This window comes from Chelonoidis abingdonii, chromosome 3 (assembly GCF_003597395.2).
Source record: "Chelonoidis abingdonii isolate Lonesome George chromosome 3, CheloAbing_2.0, whole genome shotgun sequence".
Lineage (NCBI taxonomy): Eukaryota > Metazoa > Chordata > Testudines > Testudinidae > Chelonoidis > Chelonoidis abingdonii.
In genome coordinates this window covers 93,670,913-93,695,614 of record NC_133771.1, presented here as the reverse complement: position 1 = coordinate 93,695,614, position 24,702 = coordinate 93,670,913, and the positions used below count along the sequence as shown (strand labels likewise).

At 42.1% G+C, this 24,702-nt stretch overlaps 1 protein-coding gene across 2 annotated transcripts in view; it reads right to left on the bottom strand.

Annotated features, from left to right (window-relative positions):
• The window catches only part of DCBLD1 (discoidin, CUB and LCCL domain containing 1), a 92,630-nt gene that overhangs the window by 41,926 nt on the left and 26,002 nt on the right, over positions 1–24,702 (bottom strand). For both annotated transcript variants that reach the window (XM_032789151.2, XM_032789152.2), the window contains exon 2: positions 11,092–11,304. In XM_032789151.2, coding sequence (XP_032645042.1) covers positions 11,092–11,304 — 213 coding nt within the window. The remainder of the gene's footprint in view (positions 1–11,091; positions 11,305–24,702) is intronic.

Here is a 24,702-nt window from a genome sequence, read left to right as displayed (position 1 = left end):
GTGAGGTTCTTTGGCTGATTCGGCTGAAAAAAAATTAGGTCAAAAACTCTTGTGAATGTTGTTTGTTAACTGCCAGTTTCACATAAATGCTGTCTGATCTAGTTAATGTATACAGGCATTATTTTTTTTTCAAGTCTATTTGCTTGGCAACTAAATTTAACAAAGAGATGGATGTATATGCCATGCAACTAGATAGGTCTTTACGTGGTTTTGGTATTACTACAATATGCGCTCCTCTCCTGGTAGCAGATATCTTTTTTCTTTCAATCTCTCATTAAAGATATCTGACTGGTTATGCCAGTTGTGCCCTGAAAAATTTGCAAAATTCTGGGGGAAACCCATTGTGGAAGTAGAGCAAGAACTGAAGGGGATTTCAATGCAAACAGTCACCTCTATGAGCAAGAGTCAGGTTAGCTGTAACCCTAACAACATGAGATTTGTAGAAGCAAGAATTGCGTGAGGCGAATAAGAAAGAACTGTGTGAGAAGTTGTTGTGACCTTGTGTAAATAAGATAGAATGTGGACTAGAGTCAAAATAAGTGAGAAAAATAAGTTATCAGGATGACCTATGTATAAACAAAATGCAGCTGTTGCTTATTACTGTATGTAATAAAAAGTAAAAATGCTTGCTGTAATTGTTTTATCTTTTGAGAGACCTGCCTAGGAGGGTGAAACCCTGTGTCCTACCGCGCTCCCTCCCTCTATGCAATTGTAAAGAGAAAATAAAGTATCTGCCTTTGCTGCACCCAACCAAAAAAGTGAGAACTGAGTTCTTCTCTGACACCATCATGGCCTGGAGATTTACCATTTTTACATAACTTAGTAACTTCTATAATTTCTTCAGGTTCAGTGTCCTCCTCCAGGAGCTCCTGGTCTATTTGATCTATTTTAGGTAGCTTCTTTCTCAAGAAAGCTTTAGGTAGCTGGTTCCAAAGCCTATAGCCTCCTGTAAAAATTGGCAAATGCCTCACATGTGGTTTTGGACCTGTGGCTAGTTCATATGGAGTCACTCACACTGGAGGAATGATTTTTATTATCTTGCATATTTTTATATTAGCAGGTAGCCTGTCACTTTTGTTACCTTTTTCATAATAGAGTTGTGTAAATCTAGTTGCCTTTTCGTCTGCAGTAGTTTACCTCTAGCTTCTCTTGTATACTTTCCAGGATTTGATTTGATCTGTGTTTTAAAGTCTTTCTACTTCTCTTAAGAAGTTTGGTGCCTCCTTTTCAAAAAGGATTCTTTGCTTATTCAATGCTACTTTTTATGGTTCTCTCTATCTTCTTTACAAGGTCTCTTTCTTTTTAAGTTATTTAATTTTTTTTTTCTGTAATAGGCTACTTGCTAATAAATTTGTGTTCCTAAATCCACACTCTCCCCTATGCCTCCTTCCAGGTCAGTCATTCTGATCCCAATTTATTCATTATCAGCTTGATCTCATTCACTTTGACATCTACAGAGGCTTTAGATTCACCAGGGACTCATCTTTCCTCTTTGTCTTTAGCCTTCTCCCCTCAAACTGACCCCTGTGCAGTAGGTTGCTTCTTGCATCTGCCTACTCGGGCCTCTTGTGTCCCAATGAGTTTGTCTTTGTGTCAGGGTCTCTTTCCCACTTTGAACTTTAGCGTTCAGAAAATGGGGACCTGCATGTCCCTTCTAAGCTTAATTCCTAGCTTAGATTTTATCACGCTGCCACCAACCCAAAATATAGTGTTTGGGTACACTCCCTGTCCCCCAAAACCTTCCCTGGGGGACCCAATACCCAAATCCCTTGGGTCATAAAACAAAGGGAAATAAAACATTCCCCTCTCCTTTCTTCCTCCCAGATTTTCCCCTCCCTGGGTTACACTGGGAGATCACTGTGATTCAAACTCCTTGAATCTTAAAACAGAGAGGAAATTCACCTTCCCCCCACCCTTCTCTCCCCCTCCCAGACTCTCCCTGAGAGAGACACACTGATCTCAACTCCTTGGATCCTAACACAGAGAGAAATTAACCTTTCCCTTCCCCTTCTTTCCTTTCCCCCCACCAATCCCTGGTGAGTTCAGACCCAGTCCCCTTGGGTCTTACACAGGAATAAAAAAATCAATCAGGTTCTTAAAAGAAAAGCTTTTAATTAAAGAAAGAAAAAGTAAAAATTATCTCTGTATGTTTGCAGGGTCTCAGCTTCACCTAGATCAGAGGGACTCCCCCTCCCAGCCTAAGTATAAGTTACAGCAAACAGAAATGAAATATTCTTCCAGCAAAATACACATTTGCAAATAAAGAAAACAAACATAAATCTAATCCGCTTTCTATCTATTACTTACTATCTGGAACCTGAGAGACTGTTCAGTAAGATTGGAGAAATCTGGTTACATGTCTGGCTTCTCTTAATCCCACGAGAGAACAGAGAACAGAACAAAACAGCACAAGACAAAGACTTCCCTCCACCCAGATTTGAAAGTATCTTGTCTCCCGATTGGTTCTTTGGTCAGGTGTCAGCCAGGTTCACTGAGCTTGTTAACCCTTTACAAGTAAAAGACATTAACCCTTAACTATCTGTTTATGACACTTTGGAAAACAACTTTTTAAATTGACACTTCTGCATGCTACTGCCATTTATTAAGCAGGGTACTTGGGGTGTCCCAGGAGCCAGGATGGAGGCGGCAATGGGCTTGGATTATGTTGGCTTCATCTCTGATCTCAGGGCCCAAGCAGACACTATGTAGGGCTGGCTGGAAAACACAAATTCCATTTCACAAAATATTTTGATTTTTGACATTTGTTTTCATTCTGCATCAGAACAAAATAGCCTAGTAGTCAGGACACTCCCCTGGAATGTTGTAGGATCCAGGTTCAAGTCCCTGCTGTGCCTAATGGAAGCTGGTGCTTAGAGTCACCCTTCTTTCTCAAGAAGGCTTGAAGGTTATTTCACAAAATAAATAAAAATACCCCCAAGCAATCTGCGGTGAAGGGAGGAATGGAAGATTGACCTGAGGGACAAGAGCTGGAAGCTGACAGACAAAAGTATTGAAATATGGCCACTAAAGTTATTTTCTATCAATCTTAAAAAAAAGAAATAGATTGTTACAATAAGCAAACAAGTCAGTGTGACAATTATTTTAGTCTTCCCTGGACTAGTGGTCCACACAGTTAATCTTGTTTTTGCATCAGCAGCTAACTACTAGAAGTTATCAATAGCTATTATTTAAAAGGTCATTTTTCTTTTATGAGGCTCTGATTCTGCAGTAAGGTTCATGCAGGCAATGCCTGTCGAGAGCCCCACTGAGTTAAGGGTCTGCTCTCAGAGTGTTCATTGCAAGAATGGGGCCTTATTCTTAAGTTCTTGAAGTTTTAGTCCATCTCACTCTGTGATTAAAGCTGAAGACACATTTAAAGTTGTGCCTCTGAGAAAAGGATATGTCTTGCTTCTCTGGTAGGTAGCATGTGCATGGCTATGTTAATATTTAAATGACTGGCTGACAAAGGTGAGCAGTTTTAGTGAAACTGAAGTCAGACTAGCTTTGCTATCGGAAGATTAATAAAATTAATTTTAAACCATTCTAGCAGCCACGTGCACAGCTGTCGGAGATCTTTGCCTTAGTGGTATCCATAGGGTCGGCTAAGGTGCCCCCATGAGTGCTGTGTTCATGTGCTGGTATATTAGGTGCTGCCAACCCTACGCCTTCTCAGTTCCTTCTTGCCGGCAACACTTGACAGGAGGGCAGGTAATGTAATGGACATCAGCAAGATATCTCGAAGAACAACGGTTATGAAAAGGTAGATAACCATTTTTTCTTCTTGGAGTGCTTGCTCATGTCAATTCCAGCCTAGGTGACTCACAAGCAGTATCCTCAGAGGTGGGCTCAGAGTTCAGTCTAGCAGCTTGCAGCACTCCTCTACTGAACCCAGAATCGTCCTGGGCCTGCTGGGTAAGTGTGTAATGCAACATAAAGGTGTGAATGGATGACCAGATGGCACCCAATGGTCCAAGGTCAGTTGCGACCAGGCCGACTGAGGTGCAGGCAGTTGAGGAAAGAGCAGGGGGGTGGATCCTGGGAAGTGACTGGGGTGCTGTCCTTGGGCGCAACCTCAAAATGCCCACTTCTGGCTTCCTTGGCGTCTGGAAGAACCAGGCTGGGCAGAGGAACAGGAAGATGAAGGGTGACACCATTTTAAATCCTGTGTCTCTGCCCTTCTTCCTGTAGAAGCTGGACTGAGGGACACCCCATGACCTTGACGGAGGTGGTGGGGGACGGAATGGCTTTTCAGCCTGAGTAGGGAGTTCGGGGGTGGGGGATGGGCCTGTCAGGAGGCAGGGGTGTGGAGAGGGGTTGAGGCGGGCAGGAAGCAGGGGCGGCTGTATGGGTCAGGAGTTCTGGGCGTCTTGTCAGGGAGCAGGATGTGGTTGGATAGGCATGGGAGTCCCAGGGGGCTGGCTGTGGGCAGGGGTGTGGATAAGGGTCAGGGCAGTCAGGGGATAGAAAGGGGGTAGGGTCCTGGGGGGCAGTCAGGGGACAAGGAGCAGGGAGGCTTAGATAGGGGGTGGGATCCTAGGGGGCAGTTAAAAAAGAGAGAGATATGGGAGAATCAAGAGCATCAGGTATCAGAAGTGCAGATTTATTTTACAACTACATTGAAGCTTCTTTTAATGTCAGCCATTTAAAAAGTGAGATTGTAAATATGGAAGTACAATGGTTCATACCCAGCTTTATTAAAACTCAAGAAAAGCACTGAGATGAAGAACATTAAATGTCTTTTTTAATGGAGTTGAAGGCAGGGTATAGTAGTTCCAAAAAGCAATCTCCAGTATATATACCTTTCAAGAATTATTAAAAACCAAAAGATCTATGGTAGTCTATAAATCGTGGCATGCTAACTAATTTAAATACTTTATTATTTGTTTTTAACTCCTAGAGAGTCACAGAACTTTATAAAGAGAAACAGAGAAAAAAAAAATCAATCAGGTAATATAAATCCTCAAACCCACTCATTTATATAGAACAGTAGTTTCCTTTAGGTTATAACATTAATGTTCAAAAATGAACTGGAAGGTCAGCACAATGCATTGTAGTTTCCTCGGAAATCAGTGTGTCACGGAGATAGCTAGGAGGCCAGTGGCATATGGCTGAGTAGAGAGTCTACATATCCAGACAGTCTTTCAGTGAGGTGCCAATCCCGAGATGATGGGGGTCCCAGGATTCTGAGTTTGTGGGTTTTGGATAGTAGATGAATAAACCCGGCGAGCTTAAGGTATGTGATTGTTCTGGAAGTTATGTGTAGGGAGTGTCCGAGTAGATGGTGCAATTTCTAGTTATTCTCAGTGGGATCTGAGGGAAGTGGCCTGTAAAGTTGGTATGGAGAGTTGTCTAGCGGCCCTCCTTTTGGTAGTCAGATCTGTTCATGATGACAACAGACCCTTTATCAGCTCTTTGATTATAATTCACGGGTGGTTTCTGAGGCTGTGGATGCATTGCGTTTCTGCACGACTTAGGTTATGAGGCAAGTGACGTTTTTCAAACAATTTGAGAAACTACAATGGCATTGGTGGACCTTCCGAAAACACCTCCTAGCCACCATGATGTAGAGCTCTCTACACAACATCCAACCAGATGGAATACAAGCTGTCAGGAAACAGTATCCCTGATGATGCCACAGCACAATGCTGCCTCGAGCTCTTGCTTACCTCACACACAACTATTTCAAATTTGATAAAATCTATATCTCCAGATCAGCTGCAACCGCTATGGCACCCGCATGGCCCCAAATATGCAATATTTATGCCGACCTGGAACCACGCTTCCTCAGCTCCGTCCACTCACCCCTTCTCTACCTATGCTACACTGATGACATTTCATCATCTGACCCATGGAAGGAGACTGGGAAAATTCCACGACGATTTCAACAGCTCCACCCACCATCAACTCAGCCTGGACCATCTACACGGAGGTCACTTCCTACACACTACGGTGCAAATAAGTGATGGTCACATTAACACCACCTATTCGAAAACCTACCGACCACTATGCCTACCTCATTGCTCAGCTCCATCCCCGGCACACCACACGATCCATTGTCTACAGCCAAGCACTGAGGTCAACTGCATCTGCTCTACTCTCAGACAGAGACCAAACTTAACAAATCTCCATCCAAGCATTCTAAACTACAACTGCATGAGGAAATAAGAAACAGATCAAAGAGCCAGAGTGTACCAGAAGCCTCCTACTGCAAACAAACCCAAGAAAGAACAACAGGACTCCACTGGCATCAATAAGTCCCCAACAAACCCCTCATGCAGGGTCTAAACCCATCTGGACAATGATCCCACACTTCCAGGCCTTGGGTGCAGGCAGTTCCCTCTCACAGAAACCTGCCAATCCTGAAGCATATTCCACATATGCACACACCTAGTACTCTATGCTACGAACAAACCATGCAACAACCTCGATGCCATCTGCCCACATATCTACACCAGCGACATCATCACGGTTCATTCACTGCACGTCACCCACGTAATATATGCATCATATGCCAGCAGCCCCTCTGCTATGTAACATCGGCCAAACTGACGGTTCTCACGGAAAGGATAAATGGACACAAACACATATTAGGAAATGGTAAGATACAAAATACTGTAGGAGAACACATCAACCTCTCTGGCAACACAATAGCAGCTCTTAAGGTGGCCATCCTGCACAAAACACTTCAGGACCAGACTTGAAAGAGAACTGCTGAGCTTCAGTTCATCTGCAAATTTGACACCATCAGTCAGGATTAAACAAAGACTGTGAATGGCTTGCCAACTTCAAAACCAGTTTCTCCTCCCTTCGTTTTCAATACTCAATGGCCTAGAACAGGCTCACCCTCCCTGACTGACTAACCGTCGTTATCGTCTAGCTGCCTCGCTCTGCTTGCATATATATACCTGCCCCTGGAAATTTCCACTATATGCATCCGACAAAGTGGGTATTCACCCACGAAAGCTCATGCTCCAAAACATCTGTTAGTGTATAAGGTGCCACAGGATTCTTTGCTGCTTTTACAGATCCAGACTACAACGGCTATCCCTCTGATACTTGATAACCAACAAGAAGGCACTTTTATGTAGAAATCCATGATTAAATAGAGTCTTCCCCACTAGCGATTTAAATCATGATCTCAAATTGATTTAAATCAAATCCACCCTGCTCAAGTATAATGAAAGCTGCTGACTGTGCAGCTGGTTACTGAGAATGTAAATTATATGAGTAATTATGTAATTAGAAAAAGGATGTGGGAACAGTTAAAGTTACTATATGGTAATTTATTGCATAATGCTCAACTCTTTTGTGTCCATGGACTGAAAAAACTGCAAAACTGAGCCTCCTGAACACGTTTTTGGCTGATGCCTATTTTTTTTAAAAGGACAGGGGAGGAGGGCAGAGGCACACGAGGTTAGAACTTCATCCAGTATTTAAATTTTATTCTCCACCTCTAAAATATGTACATATTTTCCCCCCTTTTCTTATTAAAATCTTTTGATTATAAGTCAAGGCTATACCAAAGAAAAATTATTCAGAAATGCAATAATCAAATGGCTGGATGTATGTTACTGGTAACCAAGTTGCAAGTGATTTTATTTTAAAGTGTATTTTAGATAAAAAGGGGGAAATTAATCAGATTAATATTTTTAAAGAAGGGACAATATTTGAGTAAGGGAGTTTGGGGCTCTTATGTCAGGAACAGCTGAGAGCCAGACCCCATCGCCTTTACAGCCTCCTTTCACCTCATGTGAAGGGAGGGTGGTGGGATGGCTGAGACATAGTTAGATATTATGTGGAAATGATTAAGGAACGATGATGACCTGCCCTGTACAATTTGTTGCTGGGTTCTCCCAGATACTCTAAGTGAATAAAATTGCAGAAATAACCTGATCAACCCTTCCTGCCATCACATTATAAACATTTTCACACAGTCTCATGATCAGCATATATGCAAGTGCTGGATATGAACATATCACTCGACACTTCGAGAAGACTTTCTATTTTAAAAACAATTACTCACCCAGGAAGGGCAATAATTATCTTTATCTCCATTTGTGAGAAAGACCCTAATAACTCATTTGGTCTTATTGCACCATATGAATTATAGCTCTATCACACACATGAATGAAAGGCAATCATCATTCTTTACTCTCAAGATACTTTGTGAATCTATAACTCCAGAGATTCACACACTTCACTGAGGCAAGCACCACGCTAGGGTCACCTTGAAAACCAGCAAACATTCCAAGCAGAATTTATCTAACTCTCCCCCTCCCTTCTACTCCAATGGTTTTCAACCTTTTTTCATTTGCAGACCCGTAAAAAAAATTTAAATTTAAATGCAGACCCCTTTGGAAATCTTAAACATCGTCTGGAGACCCCCTGCCAAGGGTCCGTAGATCACAGGCTGAAAATCACTGCTCTACTCCAACCCATCAGTGATTTCCAATGTTGCATGTACAGGTGAGGAAACAGTACAGATAACACTGGTCTACAATTTTTGAGAAGTCGTCTGCTTCAGAGATAAAATGTGGTATTTATTATGTATTTTGATGTGCTGAATTCAAATATGACAATTAAAACAACTGATACTGTTTCTAAGATATTTAAGTTTTTACATTTTATGTCGATGTAGATTGTGTAGATAGTAGAGTTTTAATCATAAATTGTAAACCTAGGTCTTTTCATGTGTTTATGGTTGCTTTACATGATAATATTTCACCTGTCCTGTTTATGTAACACTTTAAAAATCAGCAAAAGGGTTATATAAATAAAATTTATTATGAAACAAAAGGCAAAAAACTATTATGTACATAGTTTAGTCCTATTCAGTGTCTACTCGGCGCTTCTTGGCTTGTCTCTTGTATTCATTAAATGGAGCATCTCTTGTCACTGTCCAGCAATAGTCTGCAAGCATTGATGGGCTCCATTTGCCCTGATAGCGTTTCTCCATTGTTGCAATGTCCTGGTGAAATCGCTCGCCGTGCTCGTCGCTCACTGCTCCGCAGTTCGGTGGAAAAAAATCTAGATGAGAGTGCAAAAAATGTATCTTTAGTGACATGTTGCAACCAAGGCTTTTGTATGCCTTGAGGAGGTTTTCCACCAACAACCTGTAGTTGTCTGCCTTGTTGTTTCCAAGAAAATTTATTGCCACTAACTGGAAGGCTTTCCATGCCGTCTTTTCCTTGCCACGCAGTGCATGGTCAAATGCATCATCTCGAAGAAGTTCACGAATCTGAGGACCAACAAAGACACCTTCCTTTATCTTAGCTTCACTTAACCTTGGAAATTTTCCACGGAGGTACTTGAAAGCTGCTTGTGTTTTGTCAATGGCCTTGACAAAGTTCTTCATCAGAACCAGCTTGATGTGTAAGGGTGGTAACAAAATCTTCCTTGATTCAACAAGTGGTGGATGCTGAACACTTTTCCTCCCAGGCTCCAATGACTGTCGGAGTGGCCAATCTTTCTTGATGTAGTGGGAATCTCTTGCACGACTATCCCATTCGCAGAGAAAACAGCAGTACTTTGTGTATCCAGTCTGCAGACCAAGCAAGAGAGCAACAACCTTCAAATCGCCACAGAGCTGCCACTGATGTTGGTCATAGTTTATGCACCTCAAAAGTTGTTTCATGTTGTCATAGGTTTCCTTCATATGGACTGCATGACCAACTGGAATTGATGGCAAAACATTGCCATTATGCAGCAAAACAGCTTTAAGACTCGTCTTCGATGAATCAATGAACAGTCTCCACTCATCTGGATCGTGAACGATGTTGAGGGCTGCCATCACACCATCGATGTTGTTGCAGGCTACAAGATCACCTTCCATGAAGAAGAATGGGACAAGATCCTTTTGACGGTCACGGAACATGGAAACCCTAACATCACCTGCCAGGAGATTCCACTGCTGTAGTCTGGAGCCCAACAGCTAGACTAGAGCCAATCAACAATTTTAAGCATCATTTTCGTTCTCAGTGACCCACAATTAGTAAAGTTTGACTACATTTATTTCAGAAGCATTTTGGCTGTAGAGCAGTGTAATTCTTCAACCAACAATACTTGTTTTATGTAAAATTTTATCTAATAATAAGAGCTTATATGTGTAGTATCTGTTCATTCTAATTACACACACCTTCACCAGAATATAAAGCGGTGACTTTTGTATGTCGTCACACTGACATGAAAGGTAATTTACCTCCTACAGGATGAATGGGTGGAAAGGTTCAACATCAACTACAGTTTTGAAAAGTTGATATGGGGGAGACATGGGGTATCCCCAGAGAGGATCCTAGCTCTTCTGAATAAGCAGTTTTAACGTATCTCTTCGGGATACATAACAACTTAACTTCTAGTCCAGTTATTTTACCTCAGTGAAAACTGGCCGAGCATTTGCCATTTCTGCTTTCATGAAAGTTTGGGTACTAAAGCTTATGAGTTAACAAAATCTATTGTTAATTAAGGTTTGTTCCAGTCCTAACTCCTTCTCTAGTCCAGTCTTTCATTTCTAAGTCCCCTGCCAACTGCAGGCTCCCCAGGGCACCTTTTCCTAGCTTCAGGCTTTCCTTTACCACAATACAATAAAAATGTACCCTACTTAGCCACAGGTATGAGAGCCTTTGAGACTTATTGCAGAGCGATCAGTTACAATTGGCATCTCACCTCTGTTTAGTGAAGCAGTGAAGCATTTCATTTTAATTGTATTGCTGCTATATACCACAAGGGTGTAGCAGAGACTGATCAGTTAGCATTTGCAATGCTTAACGCTTTATGCTTTCAATATAAAGTTCATAATTGTTAAATTTCACATATTTGGGGCTAAAACTGTCAGTGAACATACTAGTACTTGTTGCACATTCAGTTTGGCCAGGCAGTTGTATAGTATGTACAGAATGGTCGTATTTCTATGTTTCTTACAATATGTGAGACACCAACCACTTTACACGTTTGAGAACAGAATACTCTAGCATGCAGGCAGATTTTTCTGACAAGGAAACAAGGTAACAATTTCCATACTTTTCCTCTGATCATAATCAATTAAAACCCACAATCTTTTAACAATTAACGATCTTACGCATTTTTCATACATACCATGTATTGTTGAAGAGCTAAGGACGGTAAGGTAGCTAGATTCACATTTTTGGGATTCAATATCCAAGTCTCCAATTTTTAAGATCAGTCGTTTTCCCTGAGGTATTTGAATTTTCTTTTCACAAACTGTATAATTGGGGTAAGTCCCAGGATAGTTCTTGGATGCCAGAGTGCCACTGTCTTGATATACCACCATGTGACCACATCCATCCCCTGTTTGCAGTGGAAGGGGTGAGGGAGAAAGGAAGAAAAAACAACATATATAAGGCATTATCATCAATAGTCACTCACCAGTTTCAAAAATAAAGCATTTTATTTTGTATTACTCCTCCTCAGCTCAGTCACCATTATAGAGAAGTCCTTGTAAATTTAAAATTGATGGAATCACGGCATCTTTTTTTTAAAACAAGAAGGGGGCATGGGGGAGAATGTAGTTGCTGTGTATCAAGATACCAAGATCTGTAGAAACGACTGTTTCAAGTTTGAAGGAATCACATACAGATGAATTTATTCTAATTTTCTATTTTAGGGCCAAATCCTGCTGAGAATGCGAGCACAAAATGTATCTGGCTATCATGATTTTGCCATCAATATTTTTCTCCCAGTTACCACTGCATGTTTCAGTGAAATACAATACACAGTATTGCTAGAGGAGAAGGAAGTTGGACCGTATATGAAAGCAGAGAGAATTTAACCCCACGCTACCCCACCACTATTATAGTCAAGTTTATTCTCTTCCCCTCTTATCCAATTGCACACAGAAAACAGACACTAAGTGGGCAATGGAGCAAAAGCACTACCGGATGGTTTAGAGCCACTGATGGTGCACAACTGTCAGTTACAGCATTAGGTATGACAACTGGAAAGTTCAAATAAACTCTAGCCACCTCTGTTACAATGGGCAGGACAGAGATTGAGTAGAGAAAGCATTAGTAGAGAGAAAGGAAGCATGGGTATAGAAAAGAGACTCAGATTACTAAGGAAGCAATACACAGTGGGACTAAGAGTAAGTGTACCAGTAGTTTGAAGTTTATATTTTTAAAGGCCTTAAGCAAACATATGCCTCTGGGTTTCACAGTAAATTCAATGGAACTTCTCGAGCAAGTAAAGTTACTCACATGCCTAAGTGCTTGCAGGGTCAGGTCCTCAGATTTTAAGCTCTTGGGGGCATAGATAGTCTTTACCTTTGTATCTAGTACAGAATTTTGCACATCATCAGTGCTAAAATAATGATTACTACTATCACTGTTAACAAACAAACAATAATTATTCGGAATCGCTGGAGAGTCTCACACTGTAATTATCCAGAAGTTTACATTGGGTTACTTTGGTCAAACAGTCATGCCCCTTCATTTTAAACTACTAGAGAAAAATACTTACCTCATTTGGGTGAAATGGCAAATAAAAATGAAGCACTGGTGAAGGTGTGATATGTTGGCAACAAAAAAGGTGATATAATTTGCAAAGACAAGCTCAAACCTGTCAAACTAACACAATGCTGTATAATTACAGTGCCATCATTCAGTGCATCACACACACACTTTTCACAGAAAGCAGCACTTATTTTAAAGCTTTATCATCATTACTAGCTTGTGTTGTTTGGAAAAAGATGAACAGAAAACGAAAATTCAGACTCCTACCACCATTAAACCAAATTCCATTAAAATGAGATTCTAATCCCTACTGTTCACACTACTGAAAAAACACACACTAAAAAGTCCCTTTGTTAAAGTGGCTCTATTTACTTTTGATGTTACAGGCAAATGGTAAGGATAAACAACAACTGAGGTTTTTGAGCAGGTTGCTGCCGTTAGTGCTGCTACCTCTGACATAATAAACATAGCTATCAATCGGTAGCAACATCTGTTGGCAAGCACAGCTTTGTCTACAAGCAGAAGTTGCACTGATGTACAATTTATTAGTACAATCGAAAAAGCTATTTTGGAAGAGTACACTCACACCATGTGTCATGTATAACAGTCATACTACAATGCTTGTGTCCACCCAGAGCACGGTGTTACAGATAAAGGTGCGATGCACTGTGGGTAGATATCCCAGTGTCCTCCATTACAGTTACCAAGATATAGTTAAATATTGACTTGAACCTGGCTTCATGCACATAAATCCAATGGCAGAATCAGAGGATTGGTATGCAACTAGTCCTCACTGAGGTGTATTGCCTTTATCAGATCTGAAATAATTTGGTTTTAATTAGATTTGACCATTTTAATTCATTTCATATGTGTGCAAAAAATAATCACTTAATGTTAAATCCATGTACTTCTATAGATCATGTGCTTAAGGTCATCTTAGGGCTGGTCTACACTACGGGGGAAATCGATCTTAGATACACAACTTCAGCTATGTGAATAACATAGCTGAAGTCGAAGTATCCAAGATCGAATTACTCACCGTCCTCACGGCATGGGATCGATGTCCGCGGCTCCCCCTGTCAATTCCGCAACTCCGTTCGGGTTGGTGGAGTTCCAGAATCGATATAAGCGTGTTCGGGGATTGATATATCGCATCTAGATGAGACACGATATATCGATGCCCGAGCAATCGATTGCTACCCGCCGATACGGCGGGTAGTGAAGACGTAGCCTTAGTGTGCAATACACCTGCCAGTGCACCTAAAGAATGTCAATATATCCCAGCACCAGGAATTGTCAAAATTCCATTGGTTTAGTTAGTGAAGATTTTAAGTTCTGACTGCTAAAAAGCTCCGGGATTCAGTTTCCCTTTTCTTTGTTTCTTTAAAAATAAAAGAATAAAACAAAACAAAAATTGAGGAAATTCAATGCAAAAAGTTGAACAAATACAACTTAATGTTGTGGAGCACAAATCACGAAAACTCAAACATAAAAAGTCCCAACAACATCAAATTGCTGTTGGCTCTACTGGGTTACATTCTGCCCTATATTATACTGGAGTAAATCAGACGGCCTCTGTGGTGAAAAATGCACCAGGCGACCTGAGAGAAAAGAAAACCTACCACAGAGATGCAAGGTATTGGCAACTCCACTCTACCTTTGGATCTAGAACCAACAGAACTCAGAAAGCAAGGGCCAGAGGAACTATGGGGCTTCACCAATTCATTAAATCTCCTAGATAGTTTCTCTTGGCAGGACTTGTCAAGGTTACTGGACTAGCTGCACCTTTGACCTCTTTCTTGTGAATCTGAATCTACTCTTTCAGGTCTCTGGCTTCGTGGCTTGACCTATCCTGGGTGAAATTCCACAATTCTCTCTCTCTCTCTCTCTCTCACTGAGTGGGCTCTGGGCTACAGTTCTTGGTGTTATCAACTGTGCTTATCTGCAAGTCTAACTGAGTTCAGTCCCCATGGTCCTTTCCTTTGGGAGTCTGGGACAAGTGGTTTAGATCATGCTCAGAGAGCTATCTTAAACTATTGTTTATTTTCATAGTAGGAACAAACATTTAGAGAAAAAGGATTTTAAAAACAGGATTCTCCCCACGTCTATCTTACCTATATGGTTATCACACCCTGACAGTAACCTAAGCAGGCCTAATGTCTTTGGAGATGCTCATTGTTGGACAGTGAATAGGATGGCACTAAGCAGTCTCTTTGTCAGGTGCTTGGCTGGCGGGCTCTTGTTCATGTTTTCAGGGTCTAACTGATCACCATATGTGGAGTTTTCCCCCAGGTCAGGCTGGCAGCAACCTTGGTTTTTTTTCCACCTTTCTCTGTGGCGTATGGGTGCAGGTAACTTGCCAAAATTAACTGGGTCTCTCTCACTTAATCATTTCTGGGCCATTGCAAGAGCCTCTGCCACTGGTGCACCTTAGTCCTGCCTATTGTCTGCCTGTAGCACATAATCTAGTCTCTCGTGGGCTGCAATACTTGGATTCAGTTGTGGTTGTTAGGTTTTATGTGCGGGTGCTCAGTGGTGTTTGTGGCCTGTGATGTACAGGAGGATAGACTAGATCAGTGGTCCTCAACCTTTTTGGCTGGCGGGTGCCAGCCGAAGGACCACTGCGGTGGTGGAGCACTCGCTGAAATGCTGCCGAATTTCAGCGGCATTTCAGTGTCGCTGCCTCTCGATGACGCCGAAATTCAGGAGCGACGTCTCTCGATGACGTCACTTGTTGACGACAAGTAGCATCAGCAAGAGGCGTCCCCGCCGAAATTTGAGGGCAACACTTCTTGATGACGTCACTTGTCGGCGACAAGCGTCGTCATCGAGAGGCGTCCCCGCCAAAATGACGGTGAAATTCGATGGCTGCTCTCCTGGGGGCCAGAGCGCGGGTGCATTAGGATGCTCCTGCGGGTGCCCGTTGGGGACCACTGGACTAGATGATCTGGTGGTCCCCTTCTTGCCTTAAACTCTGACTCTATGACACCCCAGCGAACGCCCTGGTCTCGGTCTGGTTCTTTTGTACAACTACCCCCTCTTGTGGCCCTACTTTAATGTTGCCCTCTCTTCAAGAGAACTGCTCCTAGGGCATATGTCTCCACTTGTGCAGGAAGTTCCAATTTTCATCCCACCTATCCCAGTGGGGGTGATTCTAGGTACACTAAAAGCTGTGTTATCTGACACTTTACGAATCAGAAAGCTATATAAACCAGAATTTCTGATCTTCATAGAAAATCTGGTTTATAGTCCAGTTGGCACGGGGCTGGCAGGCTCCCTTCCTGGCTCCGTGTGGCTCCCCGGAAGTGGTGACATGTCCCTACTGCTCCTAGGTGAAGGAACAGGTTCTGGGAGGGAGTTTGGGTGCGAGAGGGAGCTCAGGGTAGAGGGTTGAGGCACTGGAGGGATTTCGGGGTGCCGGATGTGAGCGGTGCTCACTTCAGGCAGCTCCTCGCAAGCAGCGACATATCCCTGCTGCTCCTAGGTGGAGTCACAACCAGGCAGCTCTGCACGCTGCCGCTGCCCCGAGCACTGGCTCCGCAGTTCCCATTGGCCAGGAGCCGCAGTCAATGAGAGCTGCGGGGGCAGCGCCTGTAGATGGAGCCAGTGCACAGAAATCCCCAGACATGCCTCTGCCTAGGAGCAGCAGAGACATGTCGCCACTTGTGGGGAGCTGTCTGAGGTGAGCGCCGTCTGGATCTGGCACCTCAAACTCCCTCTCATACCCCAACCCTGTGCCCCAAAACCCCTCCCGCACCCAAACTCCCTCCCTCTTAGTTAACTGGAATTTTTGGCTTATGAGCACCCTCTCATTCTCCCAACATGCCAGTTAAAGTTTTTATTGTAGTATTTTCTATTCCTATTTTGGGGGAAACATGCATAGCTGTATTGTCATTTATAAATTTTACATAGGTCATTTTAAAAGAATTCACAGAAAGCTACAACTGGAAACTGATCATTTTCAAGACTCTGCCCCTACCACTTTTAAAATTGCACAGCATCCAAAGAGAATTAGGCCAGGATTACACTTGGAAGGCTTTGCCAGCATAATTATACCCATATACTATACTAGCAAAGTGCTCCTAGCATGAAAGCAACTAAACTGGCAAAGCTGTGCTTTTACTTGTATAGCTTATTCCAGCCCCTCCTGAGAAAACTAAACGACACTTGCAAAAGCCTCCGTTTTTCTGGTACAACTGTGTGTACGCTAGGAGCTTTTGACAGCCAGATGTCAGAGATCACACCCAGGACAGACATAGCTATGCCAGCAAAAATATCTGTTGTGTAGACCTGGCCCTAGGCTGCCCTGTCAACCAGATCATAACAAGATCTCTTCCCCAGGTAGAACTCCATTTTCTGTATGCTCAGAGACCGGCTCAAAACCAAATTAGCAATACAAAGTCTCCTTTGAGGTGAAGAATTAAAGGTTATTTTGTGACTAGCTACTACTAGAATCTAGCTGGGGCAGTCATGCAAATAATCAAGATGATGAAAGATAAATGCACATGACACTGGCTTTTCTGCACTTCTCCCTTCTGCCCATGCTCTCACTGTTCACCTCAGTGGCATACATGACAAAAGCATCTATGCCACGAACAGTTAAAGTAATAATTCAAAAGGTACAGTCACCCCAAGTCTGAATGTGGTTATATAGTGGCTTCCGTGCACGATTCCCATTTTATTTTTTCAGCAACGATTCATACTGCTGGATCAGAAAAAATGCCATACTGAACTCTGCTGGAAAAAAAATGCATTCTGGAGAGGCAATACCAGACAGAAACAAAACAAAACAAACCCAAGAGTAAATGTCAGAATGTCAGCTTTTACTTTGTTGTGGAAAAAAGCTTGTGGTAGTGGTGAAAATCTTGAAAATGTGTCAAAGAGCACCTGGAATACTCAGAAACCAGAAGACAGAGAACCTAAAACTAGAGCTGGTAAAAAAAAATTGAGGTTTTCTGCACAAAATTTACACAAAATCAACAAAATTTTTGTATAAGTTTTCCACATAAAATTTTGATCTTCAGTGGAAATATTTCTGCAAAACACCAAAATCTGCTTTGGAAATGCTGCTGCTTTGCCTCATGGGAATTGCAGTTTGGGGTGTCTTGCTCACAATCTCCTCTGTAAGCCAGGCACCCTGCTTGGACTGCATCTCCTATAGTGTTCATGGTCTCTCCTCTTGGAGAGGAAAGGCAATTTATCATGGGAGACCCTGGCCCTCCGGAGTTATGGAAGATATCCATCTGGGAAGCCCATCGTATTGGAGGATAATGGGGATATGATGCAACTCCCATGAAGTTCCACAGCAGCAAAATATTTAAGCTTTCGGGTACTGGGGGGGTTTTTAACTAAAAAGTTGAATTTTTTTGTGGAAAGTAGATATAGTCTGAAAAAAATGATTTTTCAACAGAAAATTGTTTTTTCAATAAGTTTTGATTAAAATTTTTTTAGTAGCCCCACACAAACCATTTTATTTAAATCTCATGATTGGCATTGCTAAACATCAAGCAAATTGAGCCATCACTTTGACAGAATCTTGCATTCCCATGCTGCCAACTATTACAACCTGGCCCAGTACTATTCTATGGTCACCAGTCTGTTGTGAGATGACTCAAGGCATTGGCTCCCATATACTTCCAAGCTATCTGAGTTTGGGAAGAGTCCAGACACTGGTTCTAGCTCTTCATCTGAGCCCTTCTTTGAGATATGGGGTGCCCCTGCCATCTGCCCTTGACTCTAAAAGCAGCATCCTAGACCACCTGAGCCTCCCAGTCACTTACTTGCTCCTCTGGAGCTCTACCTAGGCTGAGGACACTCTGGCCTTCTAGTTTAACTCCTTTATGGAAAACACGGCAAGAAAGCAAGGTGCACAGGCTTAGTGAAGCAATTTCTTTACCATAGAAACTTCATTAGTAAAACTATTTGTTACACGTCGTTGAAAATAACAAGAGTCCTGAGTCACAATCTGAGCTCATTCCTTTCTGTGAGTTAAAGGTTTGTCAGTGTTCTAGGCATGGAAGTGTCCTTTTCTGTCTCTCTGGGGGCAGTGGGGAAGACCTACAAAACCCAGAAAAAATAAGTGGAAGGCAGGGTTCATGTAAAAATACACCTTGATATTGGGTGGGTCTCAAACAAAAAGGAGAGGGGGCACCCACGAAAGCATTGGAAAAGCCTGTGGGCCACAACTGCCTAAAACCACCAGCTTGACTTCCCCTAAATGAGCCAAAAATTGCTTGTTTTGAGCAGACTAGTGATGATGGATTGTCCTTCTCAGAGCAGCGCCACACTCTTAAGGAGAGTCTCTGTCTCTTTGTCATGTGCTCCACTGAGACATTCCAACTTCATCCCTCAGTCATGCATGCCCCCACCCTGCATGCCCAGATCAAAAAAACATTATTCCATGGGGATGGGTTCGTAGCTGAAAGCCATTCAAAACTGATGGCGCTAGACTGCTGTGTTGATGGCTTCTCAGGGATGGTCCTTCAGTGAAGTGGCAAGCACCTCTCCTGGGCAGGGCACTGTCTGAAATGCAGTGCAACGTTCTGGCCACACATAATACAAAATGGAGTTCATAAAATCGATAGAAATATATTCCACTCTGTCACACCAACTTCATACAGTAGTGGAAAAAAATAATATAGCCAGAATTTGCTTCTCCTGAAGACCTTGTCTGCACATTAATCCTGGGAGACAAAATTCATGCTCCCCACAGATATTTTTTTCCTCTGCATGAAATACATTCTGCTGGAGAGGTACTGCAATTATGCCTTTTGCCCACCAGGGGCTGCTGTAGTGCCAGAACAGAGGGCAGCCAACTCACCAGCCAATAGAAGAAGGCAGGATGCTGTGAGAAATGCAGCCTCTCCTCAATGTCAGATGAGGAAGCAGGGGATTAGGGGAGGGAGAGAGACAGAGCTGGGCATATGAGGCTGCTGGGGAGGAGGGGTTGTCACAGACTGGGGGGGGTCAGAAGGGCTAGTGGGGGGGACAGACTGGGGTGGGCGCTGAATGGGAGTAGGTGTGCAGTGTGTAGGTGTGTGCACAGTGTGAAGTGTGTATGTGTTTGTATGCAGTTAGGGTGCATAATGTGTAGGGGTGTGTATGTGTGTAGTGGGGGTGTGCAGTGTGTAGGGGTGCATGTGTAGTGGGGGTGCGCAGTGTGTAGGTGTCTGTGCAGTGGAGGTGCGCAGTGTGTAGGTGGGGGGCGGGCAGGGCTGCATGGGGATGTGGGACAGGTGGCTGAGTAGGGGTGCAGGGACACATGGGGAGGGGTGAGATGTGCCTGACTGAATGGGAGAGGCTAAGGGTCAGCTAGGATCTGCACGGGGATTCTAACTCCCTAACAATCCCTATCCCCACCCCAAAACCTGTCCTCTTACCCACACGCAACCCCACCCAAGTTCACTCCCAGGCTCCTTCCCAGCAATTACTTCCCCCTCCCTCAGCTCCTCCATTACCCCGACTCCCCCAAACCTTTGCCTTGCTTCTGAGGCATGCTGGAAATACATTTCCGTATTGTAGTTTAAATGAATTATTAGTCAAGGTTCTGTAGTAATATGCCTAGTAAGCAAACTATTTGTCAAAACATTTCCTGGATCTTTTTTTTTTTTTTTGTTTGCATTGTTACAGACATACTTGTTGACAGGTATTTTGAAATAAATTACCCAAATAATTGAAGCTGGTGTGATTATATTGGGTTATTTTTATAAAATATACAGAATTTTAAAATATTGTGCGCAGATTTTTTTATTTTTGGTGCAGAATTCCCCCAGGAGTAGCACATGCAAAATAAATATATCTACTTCAGCAACTGCCAGCAACAGAGCAACTGGACCCATGAAAACATCTGCATAAGCACTAGCACACCTTTGGTTGAGCTGTCTGCAACCACCATGTCAAAGCAGGTTTTCATGACAAACTGATAGAAATGCCCAAGTTCTGTATTCACTAATGGCTTAGTGATTGTGCAACGGTACTGTTGCTGAAATATGACTTTTCTGGTGTAACACAGGTAGAGGAGTGATCTCTGTGGGATCCAGGATCTAAACTGTTTAAAATTGTATAGAATGTACCACAACCTACCCTTCTCATTACCTCCTAATAACCTCATATACATATTGAAAAGGAAGGGTAACAATAGAGCCCAAGATACCACCGAACACTACATTTGCTCACAACCAGACTCCATTACATCATTTGGCACTACAAAACTGGAGTCCTGCTAAGGGCTTGCTGTCCAGGGAGTTGGGATGAGATCACTCATTTACAAAAAGGCAGTGTTTGGAAAACTCAAACAGTTGGTGCTGAACCTTCAGCTGGTGCAAACTCATCTACCTCCACTGACTTTGATGGAATGTCATTTATACCCGGTGAAGTTCTGGCCCAGGGAGTCCAATATATGTAAAAAAAAAAAAAAAACAAGTGTATAAATTTATAATGCATGATCTGCCCAACGACAGGCAACTTTTAGGAATCCAGCTCTACAGTCTCCATGGTAGCGTGGCTCCAACCTCCTTCACAAAATCTTGTGGAGATCACAGACAAAAGCCGAGAATTTCACTGCTGATCTTAATTATTTTTATTAAAAATGTTCCTAACTAAAACATGGGAGTTAAGGCAAGTATAATATAATTAGAGAGAGCATCAGGTAAGTGATTAATGACCTCTAAATCAGTACAATTTCACAGATCCTCTTTTAAAAGGAGAAGCCTTTGCTTTGCAACATGCTGTGAAAGGAAAAATAAATTGCTTGTAATGTATTTTCTTTGAACTGTATCCACACATATTTGGCTGTATTAGGTTCTCAGGAAACATTTTAACCCACATGCTCCAACAGCTCCTCACAGCAATCACTTAGCTGCCAAAGCAAAGGATACGCAGCAGCTTGGTGGAGGAGAAACAAAGGATCATTGTAGTGTATTGTTTTGTCAGACCAAACTGTTTACTTACTGATATCAAAAGGAAGAAATAGGAACAGGAGGTCAAACAAACTAGAAGGTACTTTTCCCCTTTTCTCAGACATTATTTACTGTAACCTCCCTCTTTGAGTAGTAAGGAGAAAGCAGCAAATGATCCTAAATTAGTTCCACAGCAGAAGCACAATAAATCACCAATTTTTACCAAGAGTCTAGCTGAAATAGTCTTTCAAACCAGTCTGAAGCTTATTTAAATAGACCCAATGTAGCACCACGATATTCACATTTTAGGTATCTGTTACAGGCCTAGCTTTCCTTTCCATCCCACAAACAGAGCTCAGTAGATGCCTGTCATAAAGAAAAAGTCCCAATTTCTTCCCGCCCTGGTACACCTAGGAGATTACTCTGCTTCAATTCCTTGAAACACAAACACAGAGAGATCAGGTTCTCTCACCCTCCCCCAGAGTCCTGCAAATCAAGCTTGTAACTCTAACACAAAGAGATTTTCTCTTGCCTCCCCGTCTTCTTCTCCCACCAAATTCCCTGGTGAGCTGCAGACTCAATCCCCTTGAGCCCCAACTAAGAAAAAAATCCAACAGGTTTTAAAAAGAAAGCTTTATATAAAAAAAGAAAGAAAAAGACATAAAAATGGTCTCTGTATCAAGGTGACAATATACAGGTCATTGGCTTAAAAGAAAACAAAATGAATAAACAGCCTTATTCAAAAAGAAATACAATTTAAAACATTCCAGCAAACTACACACATGTAAATACAAAAAACAATATAAAAAACCTATATTGTCTTATACCTGTACTTACAACTGGGAAACAAAGAAGATAGAAAGCCTGGAGATAGAGAGATTACTCTCAGAGCCGAGAGAGCAACAGAGACGAGAGCACAAAAAGCCCACACCTAAAAATTCCCTCCCTGAGCTTTGAAAAATCTGGTTTCCTGATTGGTCCTCTGATCAGGTGTTTGGTTCCCTTTGTTAACCCTTTACATGTAAAAGGAACATTAACCCTTAGCTATCTGTTTATAACAATGCCCCAATTAGAACAACCTCTGATGGGCCATATATGAAGTCATCAAGGTAAACGTGGCCATCACTACCAAGTAGCTAAGAAAGACAGTCTACCACTTTTAAGCTCCCCATTTAGTAAAATAAAGACATGCTCTGTATTCACAAGATTCCCTTGATTCTCTCCATGGATTATTTTAAAATTAAACAGTTAAAAAAATTATCATCTCTATACTCATACACACAGAAGTTTAACTTCCTCCACAATGACCTAAACAACGTTGTTTTTGTCAGCTTGCCATGGACATCTGCAGAGCCTCCACCATGCCAAAAATCGCCTCTCCTGTGAAAAAGCCCTGGGATAGAGGTAAAAACTACAGTGATAAAGCTTTTATTTACTCAGATTTTCCCCTTCTAAAACTTTAAAAAAGCAGTAATTTTTTGAAGGATTAAATTGTCCCACTTATAAGAAATTACATTTCTTTAAAGTGGAAAGGGTGTGGAGAACAGGGGATTAACTCTATACCTGGTGTTCAGATTTGCAGTTTTAAAAAGCTTTACAATTCATCTTATTTACACTAACTCATATTCAAATCCATAGTCCTAACATTATAACCCATGGGATTTTGTACCCACAACAGATTTGGAGTGAATGACCCTTAGTCAAAAGCTATATGGACAGGAAGTGTCACTTCCACATACACATGCTAAGGACATTCGCTATTTGCAGGCATCCTCCTGCCCACTTAGAAAGGGAAGAATGCCATCAGTGGCACTGTCTCCAGCTGACCAGCTTCATTTATGTATGGAAATCAAGAAGTGAAACAAGACAGTTCACAGCAGAAGCCTGGCAGCTAGGGAAATGTCAGCCAGCAGAGCCAGGAGCTGTCCATGCAGACAGCTTTTGCCCCTGTGAATCATTCCCCAGGGAGTGAGAGTCCTCACCCCAATCCTCAGCATGCGTTAAGGGACAACTTATAAAAGACACTGTGAGGGGGCACCTCCAAGTTTCCCTGGTCTTCTTCCAGGGGATGCTCACAAGTCTGCCTTTGCTCTTCAAAGTCACCATTTAAGGCTTGGCCAACATCCTCTATACAAGAAAAACACTAAGGGAAAAGTGGTTTTTTTATTCATTGTTCCCAGGGCTAATAGTTACAGACAAATTCATTATTAGAAAGATGCTACTTTCAACACTGGTATTTGTCCTATACATACTGCAGTCATGAGCTTGTGAGACAAAACTTCTGTCTGACATGAAGTGGACTCTCTTAAAATTACTACAACAGAAGCAATTTCATTTTATTATAAAATTATTATTTTCCTGTTGGGAAAGCAGCTTTTATTAGCACTTTGATTTTACAAATACAACATAAACCTTGTTGTTATAACATAAATCAGACAGTTACAATGATTAAGACAAGGTCTTATCTGGTACTTCAGTCATATAGGCAACAAACTTATAACAAAAGGTGAATACATACCATTTTAAGTTAGTTGTGACAACAGAGAACACATTCCCTTTGTCAAAGGGAGTTACACAACCCCCGATGCAAGATTCCCAAAGACATGCCTCACCAACTGACTCAGGATAAAACTAATGGAATCATGACAAGAGCAATAGCTGCCATGGGCCACTCCAGACACAAATTCCTGTTTCTCCTTTCCGTGGGTCACTGTATCTTGCAGTCAGTCCTTTTCAGGCGAATTACAGTCATCCTTCCACAGTAATAAATGCTTCCCTGCTGTCATAAATAGATAGTTAAGGGTTAATGTTTCTTTTACCTGTAAAGGGTTAACAAAGGGAACCAAACACCTGACCAGAGGACCAATCAGAAAACTGGATTTTTCAAAGTCAGGGAGGGAATATTTATTTGGACTCTGAGCTTTTGTTATCTCTCAGCTATGAGAAGCTTCTTCCTTCGTTTCTAATCTTCTGTGTCCAACTGTAAGTACAGGTAGACAATATAGGCTTATGTTGTTTTGAGGTGTAATTTACATGGTGTAACTTGCTGGAATGTTTCAAAATTGGATATTTTCTTCTGAATCAGACTGTTATTGATATTTTTTATAAGCAAAGCCCCGTATTTTTGTATCTTGATGCAGAGAATAATGATGCTTTGGTGTCTTTCTTTTATATAAGCTTTCTTGTTTAAAAACCTTGTTTGAGTTTTCCTGGTAAGTAGAAAGCAAAGACAGAGGAGTGGGAAACACTACGCTCTTGTTTTAAAACTTCTTCCTAGTGTCCAGCGGAAGAACTACGGGTAAGAGAGAGAGAGAGAATCTTTTCTGCATCTCCTCTCTTTT